This window comes from Aquila chrysaetos, chromosome 19 (genome assembly GCF_900496995.4).
Source record: "Aquila chrysaetos chrysaetos chromosome 19, bAquChr1.4, whole genome shotgun sequence".
NCBI classification, from domain to species: Eukaryota; Metazoa; Chordata; class Aves; order Accipitriformes; family Accipitridae; genus Aquila; species Aquila chrysaetos.
This window is the reverse complement of record NC_044022.1, coordinates 8,054,022-8,075,605: the sequence shown is the minus strand read 5'-3', so window position 1 is coordinate 8,075,605 and position 21,584 is coordinate 8,054,022. Positions and strand designations below refer to the sequence as shown.

The 21,584-nt window shown below is 38.9% G+C and overlaps 1 protein-coding gene and 1 long non-coding RNA gene across 6 annotated transcripts in view; one reads left to right on the top strand and one right to left on the bottom strand.

Annotated features, from left to right (window-relative positions):
- The window catches only part of MICU2 (mitochondrial calcium uptake 2), a 151,298-nt gene that overhangs the window by 41,442 nt on the left and 88,272 nt on the right, over positions 1 to 21,584 (bottom strand). For 4 of the 5 annotated variants that reach the window (XM_030042316.2, XM_041118415.1, XM_041118414.1 and 1 more), the window contains exon 3: positions 19,018 to 19,065. The exons of the other annotated variant lie outside the window; for it this stretch is intronic. In XM_030042316.2, coding sequence (XP_029898176.1) covers positions 19,018 to 19,065 — 48 coding nt within the window. The remainder of the gene's footprint in view (positions 1 to 19,017; positions 19,066 to 21,584) is intronic. 5 annotated transcript variants of the gene reach the window in all.
- LOC115353241 lies at positions 1,859 to 15,243 on the top strand. Its single transcript, XR_003927507.2, has 3 exons — positions 1,859 to 2,541; positions 3,573 to 3,611; positions 14,922 to 15,243. It is a non-coding gene; the product is annotated as an uncharacterized LOC115353241 (long non-coding RNA).

The window sequence follows — 21,584 nt, the reverse complement described above, 5'->3', positions numbered from 1 at the left end:
CAAGATTATACAGTAAGAAACAACTGTAGTATTTACAAAGGGATTTGCGCACACATATAATAATCCTTGAAGTGCAGGTTGAGTATGCAAAAGCTAAGAAATACTAAAAAAAAGAATGAAAATGTTGACGTTTCTATTAAGCAGAAGTAAATTGAACAACTCTGCCTCCTGAAACAGCATCAGATGAAACCACGCAAACTCCTAAGTGTTTATTAGTAGGTTAAAGTCTATACACTCGAACAGGGGAGTCACTGGCAGCAGTATAGGTTGTATTCCTGTGTAAACCACCCGTTTGAGGAGCTGCGATGTATGATCAGTGGAACGTTTCAGCTGGTTAGGCAGGGACCACAGAAATCCTGTGGTCATGGACTGGCAGGAGCTGCGCTCCATCCCTTCTCAGTCTATCTGCCGTTATCACGCCAGTCTGCCTCCTCAGCATTTCTCCTCACACAGTTCTTAAACCCCCGTGTCCTTCACTCTTACCACTCAGCCCATCGCTCCCTTCCTCCATCACCAGTTCCTCTGGACTCCAGCCAGCCATTCCCTCCTATTTATTCACACTGCGTAAGCACAAGCCGAGCTGCCTGCGTTTGCCCTGAGGACTGGTGCCCCTGCGTGCCGCAGCCTGCTTTGCTCCACGCTCGGACCCCCAGGCTTGCTCTGCTGCTTCGCGGGCATCTTGCATCCGAAGGGGCACCAGTGCAGCACTGCAGTCTGGAAACGGACGTGTTGGAGGCAGCGTGGTGGGCAGCTCTCAACAAACTTCTACCAAGCATTTCCACAGGCCCATAATTTAGCCAGACAGAGGTGCGTTCTCAGTACAACAGCAAATTTCCATAATGCGGGCAAAAGACGTGCCCAGCTGCAGGGGGTCTCCACCAGCAACTTTTAGCTTTGGACGAGGGAAGCTGCTGGAACATCTCAACCAGCGATAGTTCATTTTTCAGCACAGGCAAACCAGTGCCCTGGCCTCTGCTCCCTGAACTGGCAGTAACAGTTTTGCTGATAAATTCCTCTCCCCATCCCCCCTCCCTCAAATCAGCCTAAGGCAGACACCTGGCACATAACATTTCAACTCAAATGTTTAAGTTTGACAAAAGTTATAAGCAACTAAAATTAGGGTTTTAATACTGGAGTGTTGAGTGACCCTAGCAACAGGTGTTGCCAGCACCACCTGTTACTGTGGATGAATACATTTTTGTGCACTGCCTGTACATATATTTACACCCATATACACACACACATATAAAGCTACATAGATAGATACCTTATAGCTCAAAGGCCATATGAAGTCCTCTACTTTGCCTCATTTGAGATAAAAGAAGTCAGACTAATAACAGTCTGGGAGAACAAGCACAAATCACTACAGCCAGTAAGGCTGAGTCCTGAGCAGAGTGATGCAACACCACAGTTTAACACCGTTCACTGCTGCAGAGCATTTTAATGAACGGCTATTTTGCAAATTAAGCGATTCAGATCTCAGCTTTGAAATGTCACCTCCTCTGTACAGCACACTTCAACGTGGAATTAAACTACAGCAGCTCTTTCAGCTCTGGGAGACCCACATAGCGAGAAGCCTTATAGGAAGGAATGAGTCAGGCTGTAGGTCTGCAAAAAACAGTTTCTGAAAGAAAAAAGGGGAAACCATCCTGCAATGTTTTTTGCTGTAAATGCTCTTTGTACTTGTTGTCTGTATTAAAGCCAGCCATACACCCTTATTTGGTTAACAGCAACTCCACTCATTCCATTCTCCTGGTAGCCCCAAGAGCATCCCATCTGGGACAGCACCTGCTACCGCGGCAGTGCGCTGGGCAGTAGCCTTCTGCCAGCGTCCAGGAGGATGATGGAGGGAGACAACCTGAACTCTGTGGGCTGGAACAGCAAAGGCATGAATAATTGATGCAAGGTAAGGAGAAAGCACTGCGAGCTACAGCTGAGACACTAGTTGGCCAAGTTTGTGAAGCTCTACACTTGGCTAAGTCCATGTTTCTGTGTGTTGTATTCAGCACTGTAACTCTGAAACACTTCAGCTAGCCAGTTTTAGGGAACATATCCTCAGTGAGAATTACCCTACCTTGATAAAAACTAAGAAAGGGAAGGAAAACCTGTTGTAGACATATGGACTCTCTTTTCACCAGCCAGCAGTCACAACTGCAACTGCCTAGAGCTCGTACAAAAGGCTGTGGCACCCATCAACATCTGCTCTCTTGCGTTCAGCTATGGCCACTCTCCAGAGGATGTTTACGATGTTGACATGCCGACTGACTTCTTTCGGAGATGAAAAGACCCTAACGACAACACTACAGAGGTGCTCATGCTACCCTTGACTGGGGAATCTTGGCACGGGTGAAAGGACTAGCAGAGGAGAGGAAGCCTTTGCTGAGTGGCAGAAGAGGGAGAGGACGGTCACATCACCCCAGGACGTGGCGAGGGGCAGAACGAGGTGGGCGAGAGTCTGTCCCTGCCACGACTGGCTGCAAAAGGGGCAGCTGCTACAATAAAAGAGGAAAAAAGGCAGGAGGAAAAGGGACAGATTGAGAGGTAAACAAAGACATTTCTACTTTTCTTAGTAGTAAATACAGCAGAGTAATAAATGTGGAACCTTTTAATGGTGCTCTTCTCAAATGGGCTTCAAAATCAAAAGATTTAATAACGTAGTCAGATGAAAATCGCATACAGATGTCAGCAAGCATGTGTACCGGTAGGCCAGGAATTTTTTAGAGAAAACCTGACGTTTGAGACACTAGTGTTATTTTTCATATTGCCGTTTGTGTGAAGTATTAGAATACAATCTTATAATAATGCAATAATTTAAACTGTTGAATGAATTTCCTCCAATAATTGTTTGAATATTTTTCAAAGAATTAAATCCAGTTATATTCTACTGGTACTGTCACCATATAAAATAATCTGTGAAGACTCAAATCTCCATTTTTACTTGGAAGCATTAGATCCTTTTATTGTAGCACGCATAATATTCTTTGAATACTGATTTAGCTCTTGGTGCTTATTCTCTCCATTTATTCACTTCCTAACAAGGAGATCCCTTTAAACACCAACAAGGAAAGCTCTGTTAATATCGCACACTACCATATCAAAGGTGCAGCTCTCTGAGGAACCAGGTCTTTTAAGGCCTTGTCTACAATCATTAGGAAAACAAGGTTAATTCCTCTTTGCAGAAAATGCACTGCAAAAGTATGAACAGTTTTCTTAGCCAGTTCGGACACTGAAAAAAGAAGTCTCTTCCTTTCTATCAATTAAATCTTGGTGCTGTCATTCCTGACACATGACTACAAATACATCAGGATCCAAGTCTCTCTCTGAGGAATACAGGCAATGGTTATAATTATTAGGAACTATTTAATCTAATAAGTAAAAGATCTATACGATGCATTTTTCTACAGTTTTATTCTTTTACCTTGATAGATTCTTACTAACAGGTAAATTAATGACATATTAGAAAACTTGTTTGTAGTAGTAACAGTCTTTGGTATCAGAAAAAGAAACTTGGAACTTTTATTGTTTTGAACTTGAATGAATGAGAAGAAAAACAACTTTTTTTTTTCCTACAGGCCTGCCAAGACTGTGATGGAATTCTGGCTTAAAGGACAGTGAGTATTTTCAAGGGTCTCTACATATTTCGCAGATGCTATCATCAAGTTTTCACCATTTATAGTGGGTCCATGAAACAACAATGAGGTACAGACACACCTTTCATGGACAAAAAGCCATTTTAGCTTTTTAAGTTGAATGAATACTGAGTCTACTTAGAAGCACACAAATTCTGTGCTGTTAGCCAAGAAAGTTAGCTGACAACTGTAATTAAGAAAACACTGCCAAGAGCAGCTATGTCAGCCTTAATTTGCCTTTGGCAAACCTGGGTATTTTGTCACATACATTTCTTACATTAGAAGTGTTTCCGTCATCTATCAGTTTTTTACACTAAGATGTAGAATGGACCCGACATCAATGTTAGGATTAACATTAGGAATGGGCTGAATTAAACAAGTACCCACTTGCACTCAGTAACGCCCATTTACACCTGTACGGCTAAGGAAAGGCTTAGATCTGACAAAAGACGTTCAGAGCCAAAGAATGAACAAAAGCAGTAAGATCAACCATTACAACAATAATCAAATGCTAAAGCAAAAGTAGAGAAGTTACTACTATCTGCAAGAAAACATAATTTTACATGTCTCTTCAAATGAGAAGAGTATATCATAGGTATCTTTTCCTAGGAGGAAAACAAGCTCCTGTCCTTTTTATCAGCAAAGTCACTGAGACGGTTTGACCAGGATCTCTTTTTAGCTCCATTTGAGATAGACACAGTGATAACCAAGTAAAAAAAAAAAAAAAATTCTCCTCCCAGTTTTTTAATTTTAGATGGCAATCATTGCTATCTTTGCTGAAGCTTGGCAAGTTCAAAGTCATACTGGGGTACCAGGAAACCATTTGTTTTTTTCATGAAAAATTAAGATGAGAATGGCATTAAGTATGTCACAATTCAAGCAAAATCTGATTCCGCAAAACGATGAGTGAAACAAACCTTTTAAGCTGGATGGGATTTTGGCACAGTTGTAATCTGAGGATCAGGGTGTTTTAAAAACCAAACCACTGCACACAGCTCATGCCATGGCCTTTACAGCAGAGCCCACCCCGCAGCCTTGCCTGCCATGGGAACAAGAATTTGTATTTCTCCGCTTTAGTCAGCTGCCAGCTTTCACAAAAGCTGAACTCTGAGAACCCTGCCCCTATGCCCTGGTGAGCTGGGTTAGGTAAGAATTGTGTATGTTGTTTTCCTTGGGGAGATCCTGTTAAAATTTTTGTTTAAATCAGCCTAAAATATAAGATCATTGAAATTCTACAGCTTGTATTTAATTCCCAGCTCTCTCTCAGATATTTTTTATGACACTGGACAACTACCTTATCTCAACAAGGTGTCCTTTGTTTACCTGCTTTATTTACAGTCTCAGCTCTTTAAAGCTCTTCCATGCATTTATGAAGTACTTACTGCTAATGAAACCAATACTGTAAAGGGCAAAAATTCAAGCCAGTAATTAGTTCAAGGCCTCCTTTTGAAATATTGGTGATATTGGCGATAATCAAGGATAGCCAAAAAAATTAAGGCTTTTTGAAAGCATGACAAACCAAGTGGTGAGATTCCTATGATAGCTCCTGGCAAACCAATACCTGAATAATAAATGAGCGTGCTATTTAAATGAATTAAGAATCCACTTCAGCTAGAAAGCTTTTACTGAACTAGTCATTGCTCCATTGAAGGATAATTGATAAAAGTAATCATGTGAATTGAACCACCTGAATTAAAATCCAAGTATGCCCAGTGGAAAAGGCAATTTGCAATAACAGAAGCTTCTGATATGCTTTACAAAACAAGCTTTGCATCTGTCCTTCTTTATTTAGAGCAGTCGTTCCTCTGAGGAAACGAGAAATATACAGTGCTGGGCAGAGGCCAGCGCTGGCAAATCTCCATTTCAGAAGAGCAGTTGCATCAGAGCCAGTCAATACCGGAAGGCTTCTCTGTGAGTAAGGCAGCCCGGGGTAAAAAGGGTGGGATGCTGATGCAGGGAGAAAACATCAAAGAATGACACAGTCTTTTAGGAAACTGAAACAGACTGAAAAATTAAGATAAGCCAGTTTTCAAAACCTGTTAAAGAGACCGTGGCACCAAGTCACCAGCAGTGCCAGGAGTTCCAAAATAACCAAAGGCATCAGGGTAAAAGCAGATTTTGTGGTGCTCGTTACAGAGCACGCGAGCAGCTCAGTCCTCGCTGGTTCTGTAGCAGGAGTCTGTGGCGATGGGCAGGGAGAACAGAGGAACAACCTCTCCCTTAGCTATTATCCAGGGAAAGCGACTTGCTCCCAGACCTGCTCTCTTTCTAATAACATATCCAAACTGCAGACAGGAAAAGCTGAGAAGAGGTTCAAACTTCCAAGCTTACCACAAGACTTGCACTGCAATGATATATGGCATACAGAAAGTTATTTCTTCCAAAACACCAGAAAAGTCTAACAGGCGTGTAACAGCAGTCCTTGGCTGCAAAAAGAACATGTGATGCGAGTTAAGATTTCACATGTAACACACAAGCAGCAAGGAGCCAAGCAGAGAGCGCAATCGCAGATGAGCATCTCCCCGGCAGGAGAGGCTGCCAGCGCTCTGGCCTGGTTCTGAGCTCAGGACTGGAGGCAGCATCCAGAGGAAAAATGTGTCATGTGAAATACAAGTCCTCAGACTCCCAAATAAGCACGTCATGCTCGGTTCCTCTGGCTTCATTTAGATGTCTAAAAATTAGATGCCTAAATCTGAGTTAGTGATCTCTATGGTGCTTTGCTGTAACTATGATCGTGTAAGGACATACGTAGAAAAGGGTTTATAATTAACTTTGAAATCTGCTGCTCCTATTTCAGCTCTGAAGAAGAGCTCATATGCCCAAAAGCTTGTCTAATTTTTCCAACTCACAGCAGCTGGTCTAATAAAAGATACTATCTCTGCCTACAAACCTCATCCTGACTAATGACCCCAGGCTCCATTTATAGTCAAGGGAGAGAAACAGACACAGCAAAAGAGCAATTTATTCCAGGTTGAGATACGTGTCTAATACAGGCCTTGGACTTACCTGTTTCCTTCCATTAACTTTAAAGAGATGCTACAATTACTTGCTCTGACCTGACATTCAGCTTTTATATATCTAAACTGAGTAGATGAATCCTTCTGCACGTAACCAGATAACTCACACCATGACTGCTTTTTGTATTTGTTATATCTGTAATCTGTTTGTTCCAACCTCCTATCTATCAGCCCAATGTTAGCAGTGCTAAGGGCATGTATTCTCTGTTCTATTAAGAACTTAATCAGATACAAGGGCAAAGTGTACTACAGTTTAAGAGGCAGAGTGACTGCATAATTGGAGCAATAAACTATTATAAAGGACAATTAAGATTACCTGGAAGGAGCTGTATTCAGCTGTATACATTTCTGAGACCAGAAGGGTGGAGAATGACTTCTGCTAACCTACAGAGAACATTACACAGTTCAGACTTTTGGGATGGATGGCATCTCCCGAATCTGCACAAAACCATGGACCTTCCACAAAGAGCAGGCAGGTAGAGCCTCAACTCACGAAAAATTCCTAGTATTAGGCTTGAGATGGTAGTCAGTCTCACCTAGCAAAGAAAACAGCATAAGCTAGACTAAGCCTTCAAGAAGACTCAATTCAAAAGTTCAATTAATGAACTTTGATCCTACTCTAAAATAAAGAAGAGATGATTCCTGTAGCATTGCTATGCTTTATGTGGTCATTGCCTATTGCTAACAAAGACTAGTTTTTCAAATACTATAGTGCTGGAGCACATGTTAGGTTAAGGTACTAACAACAGATGAAGATAAACTATTATGATAGCCTCGTAGCACTAGAGGTTTAATTTTGTTCCTCTACTAGACAGTGTTAGAAGTTGTGATCCCTGGCCTAAGGGCTCTGTAATCTACTTTACGGCTGAAGAAGGCAAGTATAACAAAAATTAGAAGAACAAATAAAGTAGAGTAAGAACAACTACAATGAAATGACACAGTTAAAAATCTAACTGCATGCACAACTTGAGCAAATTGTATCTTAATCATAAGCAGAGATTAATCTGGATTCAGAACGAAAATGTGTGCAAATTAATCGTCCCACAATCAAAATGAAGGAAGAAAAGGTCAAGACCTTAACAGCAACAGAAATTGATTCTTACCTCACTGTGTAAGACTTGATTTAAGCTTATGTGCTTAAGATAAAGCCACCATCACCACTGTAGCAACTATCCCTATCGTATCTCATTCAGCCAATTCCTTTACAATTTGTATTCTTCCATATATCTGGAGATCTTCCCTACCATGACAAACTGTTGTTTTTCACACGCATCTTACAAAATGTAAAAAAATGTAATACAGTTAAAGTCTAAGCACAAGAATATTAATTATTACAAATTGGATTCACTTGCTGGCAAACATAACTGAGGCGCCAGGCGAAAAATTCATCCTTTGTGTGGGAATTTGTCGCTAGCATAAAGTTACTTTACTAACCCTGGAATAAGGAAAAAGAGGGCATGTGTCAGAGAGGACTATCTTTTTCACCTTCTTGCTTTAGTGCAATTTATCCCTTAAGCAGGAACTGCAAATCATATCAAACTGTGTCAAATTATATTAAGTAACTGTATGGTTTATTTATCGCACTTTGATACGTAACGAACATTCCAACATGCAAGAATTACAGATAATGAGGCCAGAAATGACCATGTGGGTCACCTACTTTGTCCTATTGCTCCCAACAGACTTCTGCTTATGCATTATCTCATCACTTTATGTGCACACAAATACATGTTCGCACATTTGAAAGACAGTATTAATACTAAACTGTAGTTTGGAGTTCAAAAGACAATAGTGACATTAATTCAACTGCTTTTTTTTTATGAAATAGTTTGCTTTTTCTTAAACATACTCATCCAAGTAAAAACTTCAGGGTACTGTTGATATTGCTGAAAAGAAAAAAATAAAACGCAGTAACTTGATATAATTTAAAAATTAAAACTGGAAATATTTTGTGAAAAAATTGAAGTTATTCATGGCATCAGCATGAAAAATGCAGCGCTGTTACCATAATTCTGTTCAGATGTAGGGCATTTATAGCACTTGTGTCCAAGCAGTAAATAGCTGACATATTAGTGCATCAAGCCAATTTAAATTACTGCAGTGGGTAAGTAACTGGGAGCACTGACATTTCTCATAAATTGAGTGGGTTCTCAAGAGTCCTGTAAATATAAAAAGCTATTTAGATCCAGTTTATATAGTAGCTCACTTTTTTTCCTGTTTCACCCTATCACATATCAAAATTATTTACACCATCATTAATGCTTTCTTTTTTGTTAAAACAGTATTTTTCTTTTAAAGATTAATTTACTTCCACTACAGCAACATGCAGTAAAAGTTCTTAGAAATATTGCAAAAAATGTTCCAAGGGGTGACAGCTGATTGGAAAAGTACAATGGAATTTTGCTAGAAGTATCAGTTTGGGAAACTTTCGTTCATCATGTCCCAGCAACCCCTAGTCAAACCTTTGGAAGAAAAAAAAAAAAGAGAGAGAGAGAGATAGCTGATGTCCTTCTGCACTGCGAGATCTGGAAATCTCATCATCAGAATGCCTGGTTTCTATTGCTGTACTATTCTAATAATGGTGGTAATCGTTGTTCCTGTTTTGTTCTCCTAGTGCCTTGTCCCTCCATCAAATGTCTAGAATTTGACTCCTATAGGGCTGTCCTATATCCTCCACAGACTAAACGCACCCTTTCCAACATTTTATTGTTCTTATTTCTTTCCCAGTAGTAACAATTCTAGGGAGTACAGCACAAACAGCACCTTTTTGGTGATTGGGAAAGATGGTCTCAGGAGTTTCAGAGAAGCCGGTGGGAAGACCCATGAAGTGGGGCTCCCCTGTGGTTAAGGGAAATTGCCTCATTCACAGAATAGCTGAAGTTGGAAGGGAGCTCTGGAGATAGCTTAGAATGTCCTTGTCTTCTCACGGTGACACCTGGAAAAAGCTCAAAGCAGGGTCAGTCAGGGCAAGTTGCCCAAGACCACGTCCAGTTGGGTTTTGAATATGCTTGCAGACGTTCATTTCTAGAAGGGTTATGAATACAAGACATCTCTCTAATTTAATAGTCACCTGACCAACTTCACAATAGGAAAACAGCAGTTTAGGTACTTTTGTAACCTACACTAACACCAAATACAAGCAGTAGTTGATAGGTTTCATATGGAGTTTTAATATAAGCAAGAGGGGAAGAATCCTAAAGGCAAGAACATTCTTATACAGTTGAAGACTGTATCCTGGCTTCAGTTCTTACCGACGACCTATGAAGGAAGAGACAGCATTTTTGCCTTATTTGTCAAGACTTGAGAGCACTAAGTAGTGGATTTAGCAGTGAATTTGGGCATTTTATTGAAAGGAAACAATTCTATGTTGCTAATTTCATTAATGAGAGCTCTGTGTTTAAGCTCAAGGCCTGGGACATTTTGTCTTGCTGTCCAGAGCGTGGTAAATACCCGCAAAATTCAGAACCTTATTATGCTTATCTTCCAGAACATAAGCCCCATTCATGAACATGCAATTTACAGTGACTAGATGTCTTAGGGCATTGCTATTGAGTTTACAGAACAGTTAATTTGTAAAATATAACCAATATAAATTCTGCTTAGGAATGAAAGGATTAAGTGGACACCCACTAGATGGTGTTCAGTTACTGCATGGGGTGACCTGGGCCAGTAACAGCTCTAGCTCCTGTTCACCTCTGCTTTGCAGGAGACTTTTCTTGAAGAAACAACAAATACACTTGTATAAGAGGACAAAAAGGGATGAAACCACCCTCTTTACTAGAAATTTGGAAATGCTTTACTAAATTAATTACTACCTGTGTTGAATGTGTGTAAGTGGAACTTATAAAACATATGACAAATTTAAACAGAATAAAGTGCACAATATTGATTTGGATCCACTTATTCTATGGTTTTACTCAAGATACTTGTATTTTCGCAATTGGTGATATTATCTGTCTGTTCCCCATCCTCCCAAACTCTCCTGACGTCATCCGTTGAAAGAAAAAGGTGAATAAACACTCACCAAAGAAACATATCCATTTTGCAGTTAGTTTTTTTAAAAGGATGAACTGAATTACTGGATGTCTATTCGAGTAGAACCTAATGCATCACTTTCTTTTTCAGCAGAATTGTAATAACTGCAACTAATTCCCATTAGTGATTAGTGAATCAGCATAAGGAAAAAAAAAAGAATAAAAGTGCTATTTTAGGGGAACAGACCTTTGGCATAGGTGCAGTACTGTAGCACTTCAGATATTTTAGATTCCTGGAGATTACAAGGGTGACTAGTGATAAAGGGAATTGCTATTCAGAGCTGAATTAAGCTGATCTTGTCATGTCAGAATTACCAAAAGGAACCTTTTCCCTTTTACAAAGCTCTGAAGTGCAACCTTACACGAAAATTTTAGGAAGGCCATTTTAATGCAGATGACCCCAGTGATGACATTACTTTTTCCAATTGCCACCGTGAGAAGATAAGGACATTCTAATGACCATGTTTGGGAATTTTCCTACAGAAGACTCTGCCTACTGCTTTGGGCATTTTAGTGATCCTGCACAGCCCTACTTCATTATTTCCATAACCCTCCAGGTTCAGGCATTATTGCAATCTCTAGCTTTTCTTTCTTTCTTCCTTCTCATGCTTAATCGGAGTTCCTTTCAGTAGCTGACTTGCTTTGCTTCAGTTGATGGTCCACGTCATTCTCGCTTTTACCTTTAAATTAGCCAGGAGTTTCTTTTTACTTCTAAGATTAGCTCATTCTGTTATTAGCACGTACAGAAACTCTGAGCAAACCAGTAACAGCCCCTGCTGAGTCTGACTTGTTTATACATCATTAACATCTGTCACATAGCAATTAACAGATGTTTGGGAAGTTTTCCTACAGCAGGGGCTCCAAGGGTATGTAAAAGTGATAACAGAATGCTCCTGTATTTTAAGCTAAGAAAGGTTTATCCTATTTTTGCCACACAAAAAGACTACTGGAGCAATACAGTTTTGGCTAGTTTCTGAGAGTACCAGAATGAAGAAAGTTATATAAACCGAATTTGAAACATTGTGTTTATTCCAAAGATAAGGTGGTAACAGAGAGAGGAGCAGGATCATGAAAAGTCTGAGAACTCCCCTAAAAGATCAGAGAGAACTCAAGTAATGAGAACTCACAGAAGGGCTTAAAAACAGATGTTAACCATGCCTTATTGCAGTGGCCCAGTTTGGTTAATTTGCAAGTTAGAAAAAAATAAATGCTGCCAATAGTAAATTTAATAATAAATTACTGCCACGATGTCCACCAGCCTTCCCCGTTAGTAGAAAAGAAAGTCTTGTGCACCAGCTAGAACACCTCCTCTGCTCTAAGGGGTGAACTTTGGAGACTGAGTAAAAGAAGCAAAGATAAGCTGTTTCTTGACCCTGTGACTTCAAACTCCTCACATTCTAAAGAAAAAAGTTTGGCAGAAAGAAAAAAAAAATCTAGACAAAGACGACCAACAGTCTCTTTCAAAAAAATGAAGTTATTGTTTTCTAGAATTGTCTTATTTCCCCAGGAAAAAAAGCTTTCTCCCCTGAATTTAAATCATCTGATGAAGGAAATCTTAAAAAGACATTTGGCTTTACCCTGGATTTAATTTTATATTCAAATTTTCTAAAGAATTCTGATCTTATTAAGCATGAGAGGAAACACTGTATTAGGTCTGTCAAAACAGAAATAGAACAGAAATATTTGTTCAGTAAAGATAACAGAGGAGACAAATCTAAAAGCATAAATACACTTTACTCAAAATTCCCACTACCTTCTCATTTAACTTGTAGCAGCTTTCAGTATACTGGGCTTCTCTGTCCACTGCCTCTAATTATCCTTGCATTGTCTCCTTTCTGCCATACCCAGCTTCTCTCACAAAACTAACTGCTCCTCCAAGAGCAATCTTGGACTGAAAAAATGAACAATTTTTCCTGTTCCTGTGCAAAGGCGTACATTACCTGGGGGCATCAAGCCCTTAACATCCTAAAAGGATGTTCTTTGCCAGCTCGCTCTTTGTCTTAATCACGATTCCGTGACTACTTTACAACTTTCTTCACCTAAGAACACAGAAAATAATTTGCTTTACTGTACTACCCTCAGCCTAGCAGACACATAGAGCTACAAATAAGGACCAAAGCACCTATGGTTCTGGAAGCTCTTCTGCACATAGCAACTGTGAGTAAAGCACAGGCTAAATGAGTTTAAGTGTTTTGCTCTAGTGAGTATTGCTTTGTACCATTTTTCTCCTTGACTGAAGCTGCAGTTTGACAATTCAGATATTTCAGTAACAGTATTAATTTAAAAAGTTCGTGACTTCAACCCTTGCTCCATCTCTTAGGCCACAGTGATGGCTAGCAGATTGTGCTGTGAGCCAGCAAATGAAGCTGGCTTTATAAAAAGAAATCAAATGCAGAAAAGCATGGAATAAAGCTACCTACACAAAGCCAGGAACGGATGGCCTCACCCAGCTAGAGGAGATAAAAATAAGCTTGGGTTTGCTTAAGACCAGTGCTGACTGGTAATATAATTATCTATAATGCATCATGGGGCTAAGATTCAAAAGGAAAAAAAAAAAACTATTTTAGGTAATTGGAAGTGTTAGCACAAGTGCAAGTGGGTTTAAACAGACAGTGATTAATTTTAGGTGGGATATCAGAAGTTTTCAAGCAACAGAGGAGATGCTGTGTCACTGTTTTCCAACATAAGCAGTGGTTACAAATGATTTTAAACTGAGCATGAAAAATTTAAACAAGGTCTATATTTTAAGTTTTTAAACTGCTAAAATAGGAGCTTACTTTTATAATATATATGATAAATTTTGACATACTTAGCCATGAATGCTAAAAACAAATGCTAAGCCATTATGTATCACACTAACAGAGAATACAAATTCTTAAAAACACATTACAAGATATTATATGTTAACTTAGGTGAGCTGTCGTAAAAATACATGTGTTCTTACACTGGTACAACTAAGCAGATATCCTTTTTCCTCCTTAAAGCAGTACTGGACATAAAGAATAGGGACCGTCCTCCTGAAATGAGCATTCATTTTAGCTGCAGAGGAAAGAGATTGAATTGAAATTTGAATCAAATTTTAAGTAGGCTTTTTACAATTCTCAAAGTGGGTGGAAATGAAAAGCAAACAATAGATGGCTTGATTTTAGTGAGAGAGTAAAGTAATTTTATGTTGCCCACTGTACTTTTAAATTGACCATACTGGTTTAAAAGCCCCTCTTACTTTTTCAACAGCAGAGACTGCCTTTACCACCATTCACATCAGAAAAAAACATTGCTCTTTTCTGCTAAATAGTTGCTCTCTTTTGCCATTTCGAACAAAGCCAGAAAAGCAGATGAAATTTTTGAAAGTTAGATTTTCTATTTTCTCCCCAAAAAGTGACAGCAAAACAGAAGTGAGCTTTCACATTTTCTATCACCAAAAAATCCATGGAGAAGAAATAATTGGTATGTCAGGGTGTGGGTGACTGTTCAGAAGTTGTCAGACACAGTAAATAAATACAGTCCCAATGGAAAAGCAGATGTCCATCCACATGAGACAAAATGACTAATTTTAGTATTCTCTATTATAAGAATCTGCTCTGTCAGGCCCACAACTGTTTGGATCCAGTCCACAGTTAAGAACAAACACACCTCACTCTTCCCCAGGAAAACCAAAACCAAAACGAAAAAACATTTGGACAGGAACAAAAATGACAAAAATTGTCTGTTTTGTGGAACTGGCAGTTTCTCTGGTGGGATACGTGACTGACTTAGCACTTGCCAATACCAATGCAGCAGCAAGACTCCACTGTCCCAGTAGTTCCAGCAGTATCAGAGGTATTGGCACAAAGGACGTGAATTCAAGGCTTGAAAAGAAGGCTAGCACTTGGGAAAACAAGCTAAATCATACCAAAGACTTCAAACATCAGCTCTTCTGAAAGACAACTGAAATAGTCTGGATAAAGTCAAATGGCAGCTGGCTTGGCCATGTTTTATGTTCAAATTCCATACAAGGAGCCCATTTTTTTATCTTTATTAAGCCAGGTAGGACCGCAGCTCTTGGTGAACAAAGTCCCAGGATATTGGCATTTTCTATATACTGATAAGCTAACCAGAAGAAACAAGAATGGCCAATTAGGATGCATTTGGACCTAGTAATGATGCTGAATTACCTTTCACCTGGTAAGAACCAAGGCAGGATTTGTTGGAAAATGTGGTATCTTTCGTTAGCTATGGCTGAAAAATCATTACGCTTTCAGATGCACAAGCCTTTTCCAGGTCTGAGAGGAAAGATAACTAAAGACGTAGCCAGCAGAACGACAAGGTGCTCAGCAGTATTATGGATGGTAGCGGGAGGACCAGAGCTCTCTGATGGACTGGACAACGTTGGCAGATTGATTCGATTACTAAGAGTTGGCTCTCGGCTGTACTCTCCTCTGCAGTAACGAAGCTGGGAAGCCCAAGACAGGGCACTGCCATGTAAGCAGGTGGCTCTAACAAGAGAAACCTGTGTGTTTTACACACGGAAAAAAGTCTTTGAGCTCGATATTTGCTTTTGTTTCACAGTAGATGAGAAAGGCTACTGAGCACAATCTGTGCTATAACCCACTGCAGGTGCAGGGGTGGGGAGTAAAAAAGGAGAGCATAACCCAGGTAGTTCCTCTCTTAGGAAAACAATGCCAGTGTTTTCCAAACAGAGAGCAGTGGAACTTCTCAAAGGTCTCCCTGGAGACCACAGCCATTTGGCAAGTAAGGACAGCTCCTCTCACCTACCAAAGCAGGCTGCACACCTTGCCTGCTATTAGCGCCTAGAAGGAAAGTGATTGGTACTTGATGGTTCTACCTTAGATATTTAAAAAAAAAACCCTAATGTAACATTCCTTATGAAAATGTGCAGGGGGAAAAAAAAAATCAGTCTATATCAAGATTACTTTTTCAAAAAAGGAGAAATCATATGACTAATATAATAAAAATTCAGCGTTGGCCTAAGAAAAAAGCACAGAACCATCAGCACTGAGAGAGTTACAAACAACTGAAAATGTGAAGCTAGAATGCATGCTAGATTTTGGCAGGAGCCTGACCTGCACTCCTGGCACTTGATATCATCCACCGAGGGTCCGCCAGATCCCCATCGGTTCTAAATATCTGAATGCAATCCAAGGAATTTTAAAAACAGATTGTACTTCTTAGGTACAAACCAATACCTGTCTGTGTTAAGGACATATGTTGCAAGAAATTAAAATACATTTAAGAGTGATAAAAATTCATTGAGTCTGATTTTCACGCTACATCTGTGAAGACTTAATTGTCAGTTAAGCAGGATGTTTCAGAACTGATTAAGTTCCACTGAATTTATTAAAAAAAAAATACTGAAGTAATCTGTCAAGAAGTGTTCAGAACCCTTGACAGAAAAAATCGCAGAAATATTTTCTGTGGTATGCCGACAGTATGTTATAAATGTAGTTGAAATAGTGTGTGGTGTTCTACAAAAATAAAAAATCTTTACAAATAGGAAGAATATTCAGAGACCAAGAATGATTGTATGAGTTCTTGAAATTTGCTCATATGTATAAAAAAAAGTGACTTCTCTGTATTTTAAATATCACGGTAGTATGTCACAAAACTGGAATACTTGACTAAAGCAGAAACTGTTGCAAGACTTCTGAAATTCTAAGGCAGCCGATGTTTATACAACAAGCAGACTCCTGTTATTAATAACCAGATCTTTCCATTACTTGTACTACAAGTATTCTGTATGCGCACAATATATTTTCATTCGTTTCAAGGAATCTGTTTTCCATTCAGATGCCATTAAATAACCAATAACTTTCACACTTTAAATAACTAAATCCTTCAAGATGTGTGCTGAGACCACTTGCCTCTTGCTCACAACTCTGCTGAAGCCTGACCAGTTTTATTATTGGTACTATTTTTGTGCTGAGTTTTAAAAAATTGCTTTCATTCATTGAGAAGTTGCAATGTATCTTCTCATTAACAATTGTTTTTCAGAAAGCTAAATAGCTAGTAATGTATTTTCAAAACATAACATCTTGCCAAAGTTTTTAGCAACAACTAAAAACATCAGTGTGTTATCAACATTATTCTCATACTAAATCCAAAACATAACACTATACCAGCTACTAGAAAGAAAATTAACTCTATCCCAGCTGAAACCAGGACATCTAATCAGTAAGCACTGCAGTCAATTGAGACAAGAACTCTGATTCTGCGTCATTCTCCAGCTAGTCAGCAATGCCACAAAGGGAAAGATAAGAATTAATCAGAACAAAGCCATGAGCTTATTATAACCTTACCGTCATTTCATGCAGACATAACCACAAAAATACAAATGTAATTAATACAAAGTCAGTACAATTTTAAGGATCAAAAATATATTTTCCTATTTGACCTTACAAGGTCTGTATCCCAGGTACCTTCAGCACTGTCTCATAACATGCATGGTTCAAGGCATGGAAATGGAACAGGGAGAAAAAAAGGACACCTTGTCCCTGTGCAATGATATGCTAAAACCTGCTTCTTCTTAAGTGTCCATGGTTCCCTTTCCTCCAAACACCACTGCTCAATCCTTCCTCCCGCTCCCCATCCGACTGTGCACGCTTCCTCGCTGCTACAGCACTGGAAGCCAGCTCTTGCCTGACACCTCTGCTCTAATCACAGCACCTCTTGCATCTATTTTTCAGACTCTCAACCTAACAAGTTTTTCTGAAAAACAAAAGCAAACAAATAAGTCAGTGCAGTGGCCAGCAGTTAATATACCAAAAAAGCAGCCTGGCCAACAGACCAGATTTGATTGCTGTGGGGTGGAAGACCCCATTTCCCCTCAAGAATCCCATCTCTGATTCTGTTACATAGTACCTCGTGATTCAACTGCTATGAAAATGCATTAGTCTTTATTTTAATTTCACAACAAAGCTTATGTCCAGATGTAAATACACATTATCAAGATTGTAAGAATTTCTGCAGTATTTCTGCTGTTTCTAGATAAAGAACTATTTCCCTCCAAATTAATTTTTAGATAAACCAGTCCCATGAAGATCATCAGGGTTGCATCAGACAGCCTATGTAACTAAGTTATCAGTTTTAACAAACTATTGCTGAGGAGAAAAGAAGAAAAAAAAAATCTTAATTAGCTTATCTATTTACCAACAATGGGCTGAGGTACAACATTTTATCCACAACGATCTAGTATTTTATCCAGATCTTCAATTCTAATGTTGTATTTGGACACTTAAGAGAAAGTAAAAGGCCAAATATATAGAATATGTTACTTGAAAGACTTTCTTAGGGTTGTGGTAGGATTTCCTGATGCTGTTTGGGTGATGAAGGATAGCTGAAGATGAAAAATTCACAGTATGGGCTGGTTACAGAAGCAGAAATTTTCAGCAATCTGCTTATCTTTGCTTATGTGTACAGATCCCTCAACAGGAACATTACTTCCCTTCACTCATAACCCCACTTTAAGAAATGAGTAAACAACAATGACTAAGAAGCTTTGGCTGAAATGGCTGATTTTGTTTCATTTTTCTAAAACTCAGAAGAGATTCATATAATGACCTTAAACCATCATATTGCTTCTTCACCTTTGTTTTGCTTTACCTTCCATCTAGCACTGGGCAAGGGGTCATCTCTGTCCTGCATATCCCAGCTTGCAGAGTTCTCTACTGTGTGTGGAGGATTTGAGCAACAACAACGTATCAGTGCTAAAAAATACGAAATGCAGAGACAAAGAGAAAACAATCTCTTTGTTAACACATTAGAAATTCAGGAGGATTGAATTCAGTTCCCAGCTCTGCCAACGGCTCCCCATATAACATTTCAATCCTCATTTCCCATATGGAGCTTCACCACTTACACACGCTTAAATCTTATGAATCCTAGGTTTTAGGTCTGACGCTCATGCATGACTTGTATCAGCCTGATTAGTTACCGTGTATGAAATTCAGGTCAAAATGAAGACACTTAAGTATAGGCATCTGAACTCCCACTAGAGGCAAAAACTCGAGATCCAGAAACAAAAAGACTGACTTAGCTCGTTCTGAAGCACCCATCTACTGGCTGGTCCCTCTTGGTTCTCCAAACCCTACCGACAGCACCAGCACTGATCTCCACTAAGGGCAATGGAGAACCCAATTTTCTAGCCATTGCAGCCTTGCACTGTATCTTTTCCTCAGATTTATTCACAGTCATAACCACGCCGATGCTGTGACAACATAAAGCCATACATCATATCAAACCTGCAAACATACCACAACCTTGCGCCCACCATGTTTTCACAGAAAGCTTAACCAACTCAAACAACTTCTCCCAGCAAACTTACAACACACTAATACTCACCGACAGATAGGACTCTACTGTGGAAATACTGCCTCTGGCACCCTGGTGCTATAAGAACACAGGAAAATCTGTTTTACCGCAGATAAAGGAATGGTTCAGGATGTGAAGATGCTATAATGCATTAAATCTGGACTGCGTATATACAGAAGGATCAAGAACTTTATTCACCAGGTATCAAATGTTATCAGACAAGCTAAGCTGAACATTTGTATTCTACTTGAAAGAGGAAGTTATTTCTGGAATAATCTTCTCCAGAAAAATGAACATAAACACAGTCCAGATTTAATGTACTGCAAAATCTTCCTTTTCTGAAGGATTCTTCTATCTGTAGTCCTTTTCAAAATTTAATATAGATTTTCTTATATGTTCTACAACAATAGCACACCAGAGATGATATTTCCATGGAGAAGCTCTAACACAGTATTAGCTGTATAACCTGGAATATGAGCCTAAGTAGGCACAACTGTTTAAAACACAGATTTTACATGAAGCTGGAAGCGTCTTTTAAAAACACTCCTGCATTGTAATGAAAATTCAGTGGAAGTGAGCTGAGCTTTATCTTTCTTATACCCATTATCTTAAAATTTTAGAAAAAATCTTAGAATTTCTGATACAACACAGCAAGTTCATATTATTCTTATTAGGTATTACGAGACATTGAGGAGTTTTTACATCATGATAAGAAGAGTAACAGAAAACACTTTCTCACTAAACTATCATTGCGTCAGATACAACTGTTTACATGAACATCCCACAGATTACCTAGAAGAACTTGGTTGGTTTTGCAATGGTTTGCCACAAATCCCTGTAGTAACATTGTTTTAACAGGAGATTACATGGCATATAGCCACGAATCCCAAAATCTCAATGGTCATTTAGTATGCACTGCATTAACAGGTACAAAACACTGTCATAGCTGTTTTGTACCAGCACAAATGCTGTGCCACACTACCACGTCTCATTTATTGTTTGCCACTGTTTATAGAGGTGGCTGCTTCCTTCCATAAAATAACTAACGGTAATAGAATTAGGCAAATATTTACAAAGATAATCCAGTGTGAAACACTGCATCTAAAAGCAAGCAAATTTTTTTTGGACGGTGCCTTTCTTCCTTCATAGAGCTTTTTGCTTTGTCAATATGCAGAACAAAGTAATCTGTCAGGAAACTCTGCATTTGTTATCAGCTCGTTCTCCTTAGATGGCAGGACTGTAAATATTTTTCTTCATTATCACCCTGACAGTAAATAACTTTGCAGGTGTGATTTAATCAAGAGGAATGCCAAGATTTCACAATTTTTGGCCTACCTTAAAGAAAATGAGTAATAGAAAAACCCATGCACCAGGAAACAAATGAGCAGAACTAGTGAACTAAAGGTCTATCAAGCAGGGTTCAAGATCACTTGGGTTGGATGACAGTTGATATATTTGCACTACAGTTCATGTGTTTTCTTATCTGGGAAAGTGTTCTATAATAAATCATAATTTATTGCATGTTTTGCAACCTTGTCAAAGGGCACACCTAAGATTTTTGCTTCAGTAATAAATTCCACCCAACTGTGTACAGGAATGCACTTGACAATCTGGACATAGCTAAAATATTTTGGTATTTTCTAACATCACCACTTTTGATCTAGCACCAACAATTCATCTGGTTTACACAATACCACAGTTACTTTCTTCTAAATTTAATTATGCCTAAAAACTAACATGAGATTTCAAAGTACTTCTCCAATGGCAATCACCAGTGAGCAAAAAACCCCAAGGCTGTTGGACAAGGACCCCTATTCCCAGCCCATAACTGCTTCTCATCCCCTCTTTTCGCTTGCCTTTTTTCCCCTTGGGAGTGTTTATCTCTGAATAGGAACAAAGCAACAGAATGTTGTGATCAACCTCAGCAATATTTCTTGCTGTACACAGCTAAATTGCTCATGAGCCTTGTCATATGTTCTTGCCTATTATCTGTAAAAAAAGACTGCAGAAACAAAACTTTAGAACAGCCTTAAGACTTTCATATTATTATACACAGCAACCAGTTGGCAAACTCCAAGCAAATATTTATGAAGATGAATGGTAACTGCCAGGGTGCTTCAAATTTTTCCAAGAGGTTGTTTTTTTTTTTTTTTTTTTTTAATTAGTGATTAATTAAAAATAGGTAGAGAATAACCAAATCATTACAGCTTTAAGTTCAGCATTATAAGACTCGCCACTTGTATGCAGTATCACACGTTAAAATTGCATCTCAGTATGCCAGTAAGTGAAGGGTTTTCTAGGATTAGTGGTGGCATGCCTGTTTTCCTTTCTAAAGCCACTGTTCAGGGTGAAAGGGAATTAATTTTATGATATAAGCAGAAAGTTTCAAAAAATAATTGCTGCTTTGCTGTGAAGTTCACCATCTTGATCTACTCTGAAAATATCTGAATGGACACTTGAGATAGGCCTGTTTATTTGTCTCATATGAAACTCTTCTAAACACAATGAACAAACCACTGCCTTTGAAATACTTAAAACGCCATACTTCTCTGCTAACAACTGCTACCTCTGTTTGCAGTTACAAAAATACCTAAAAT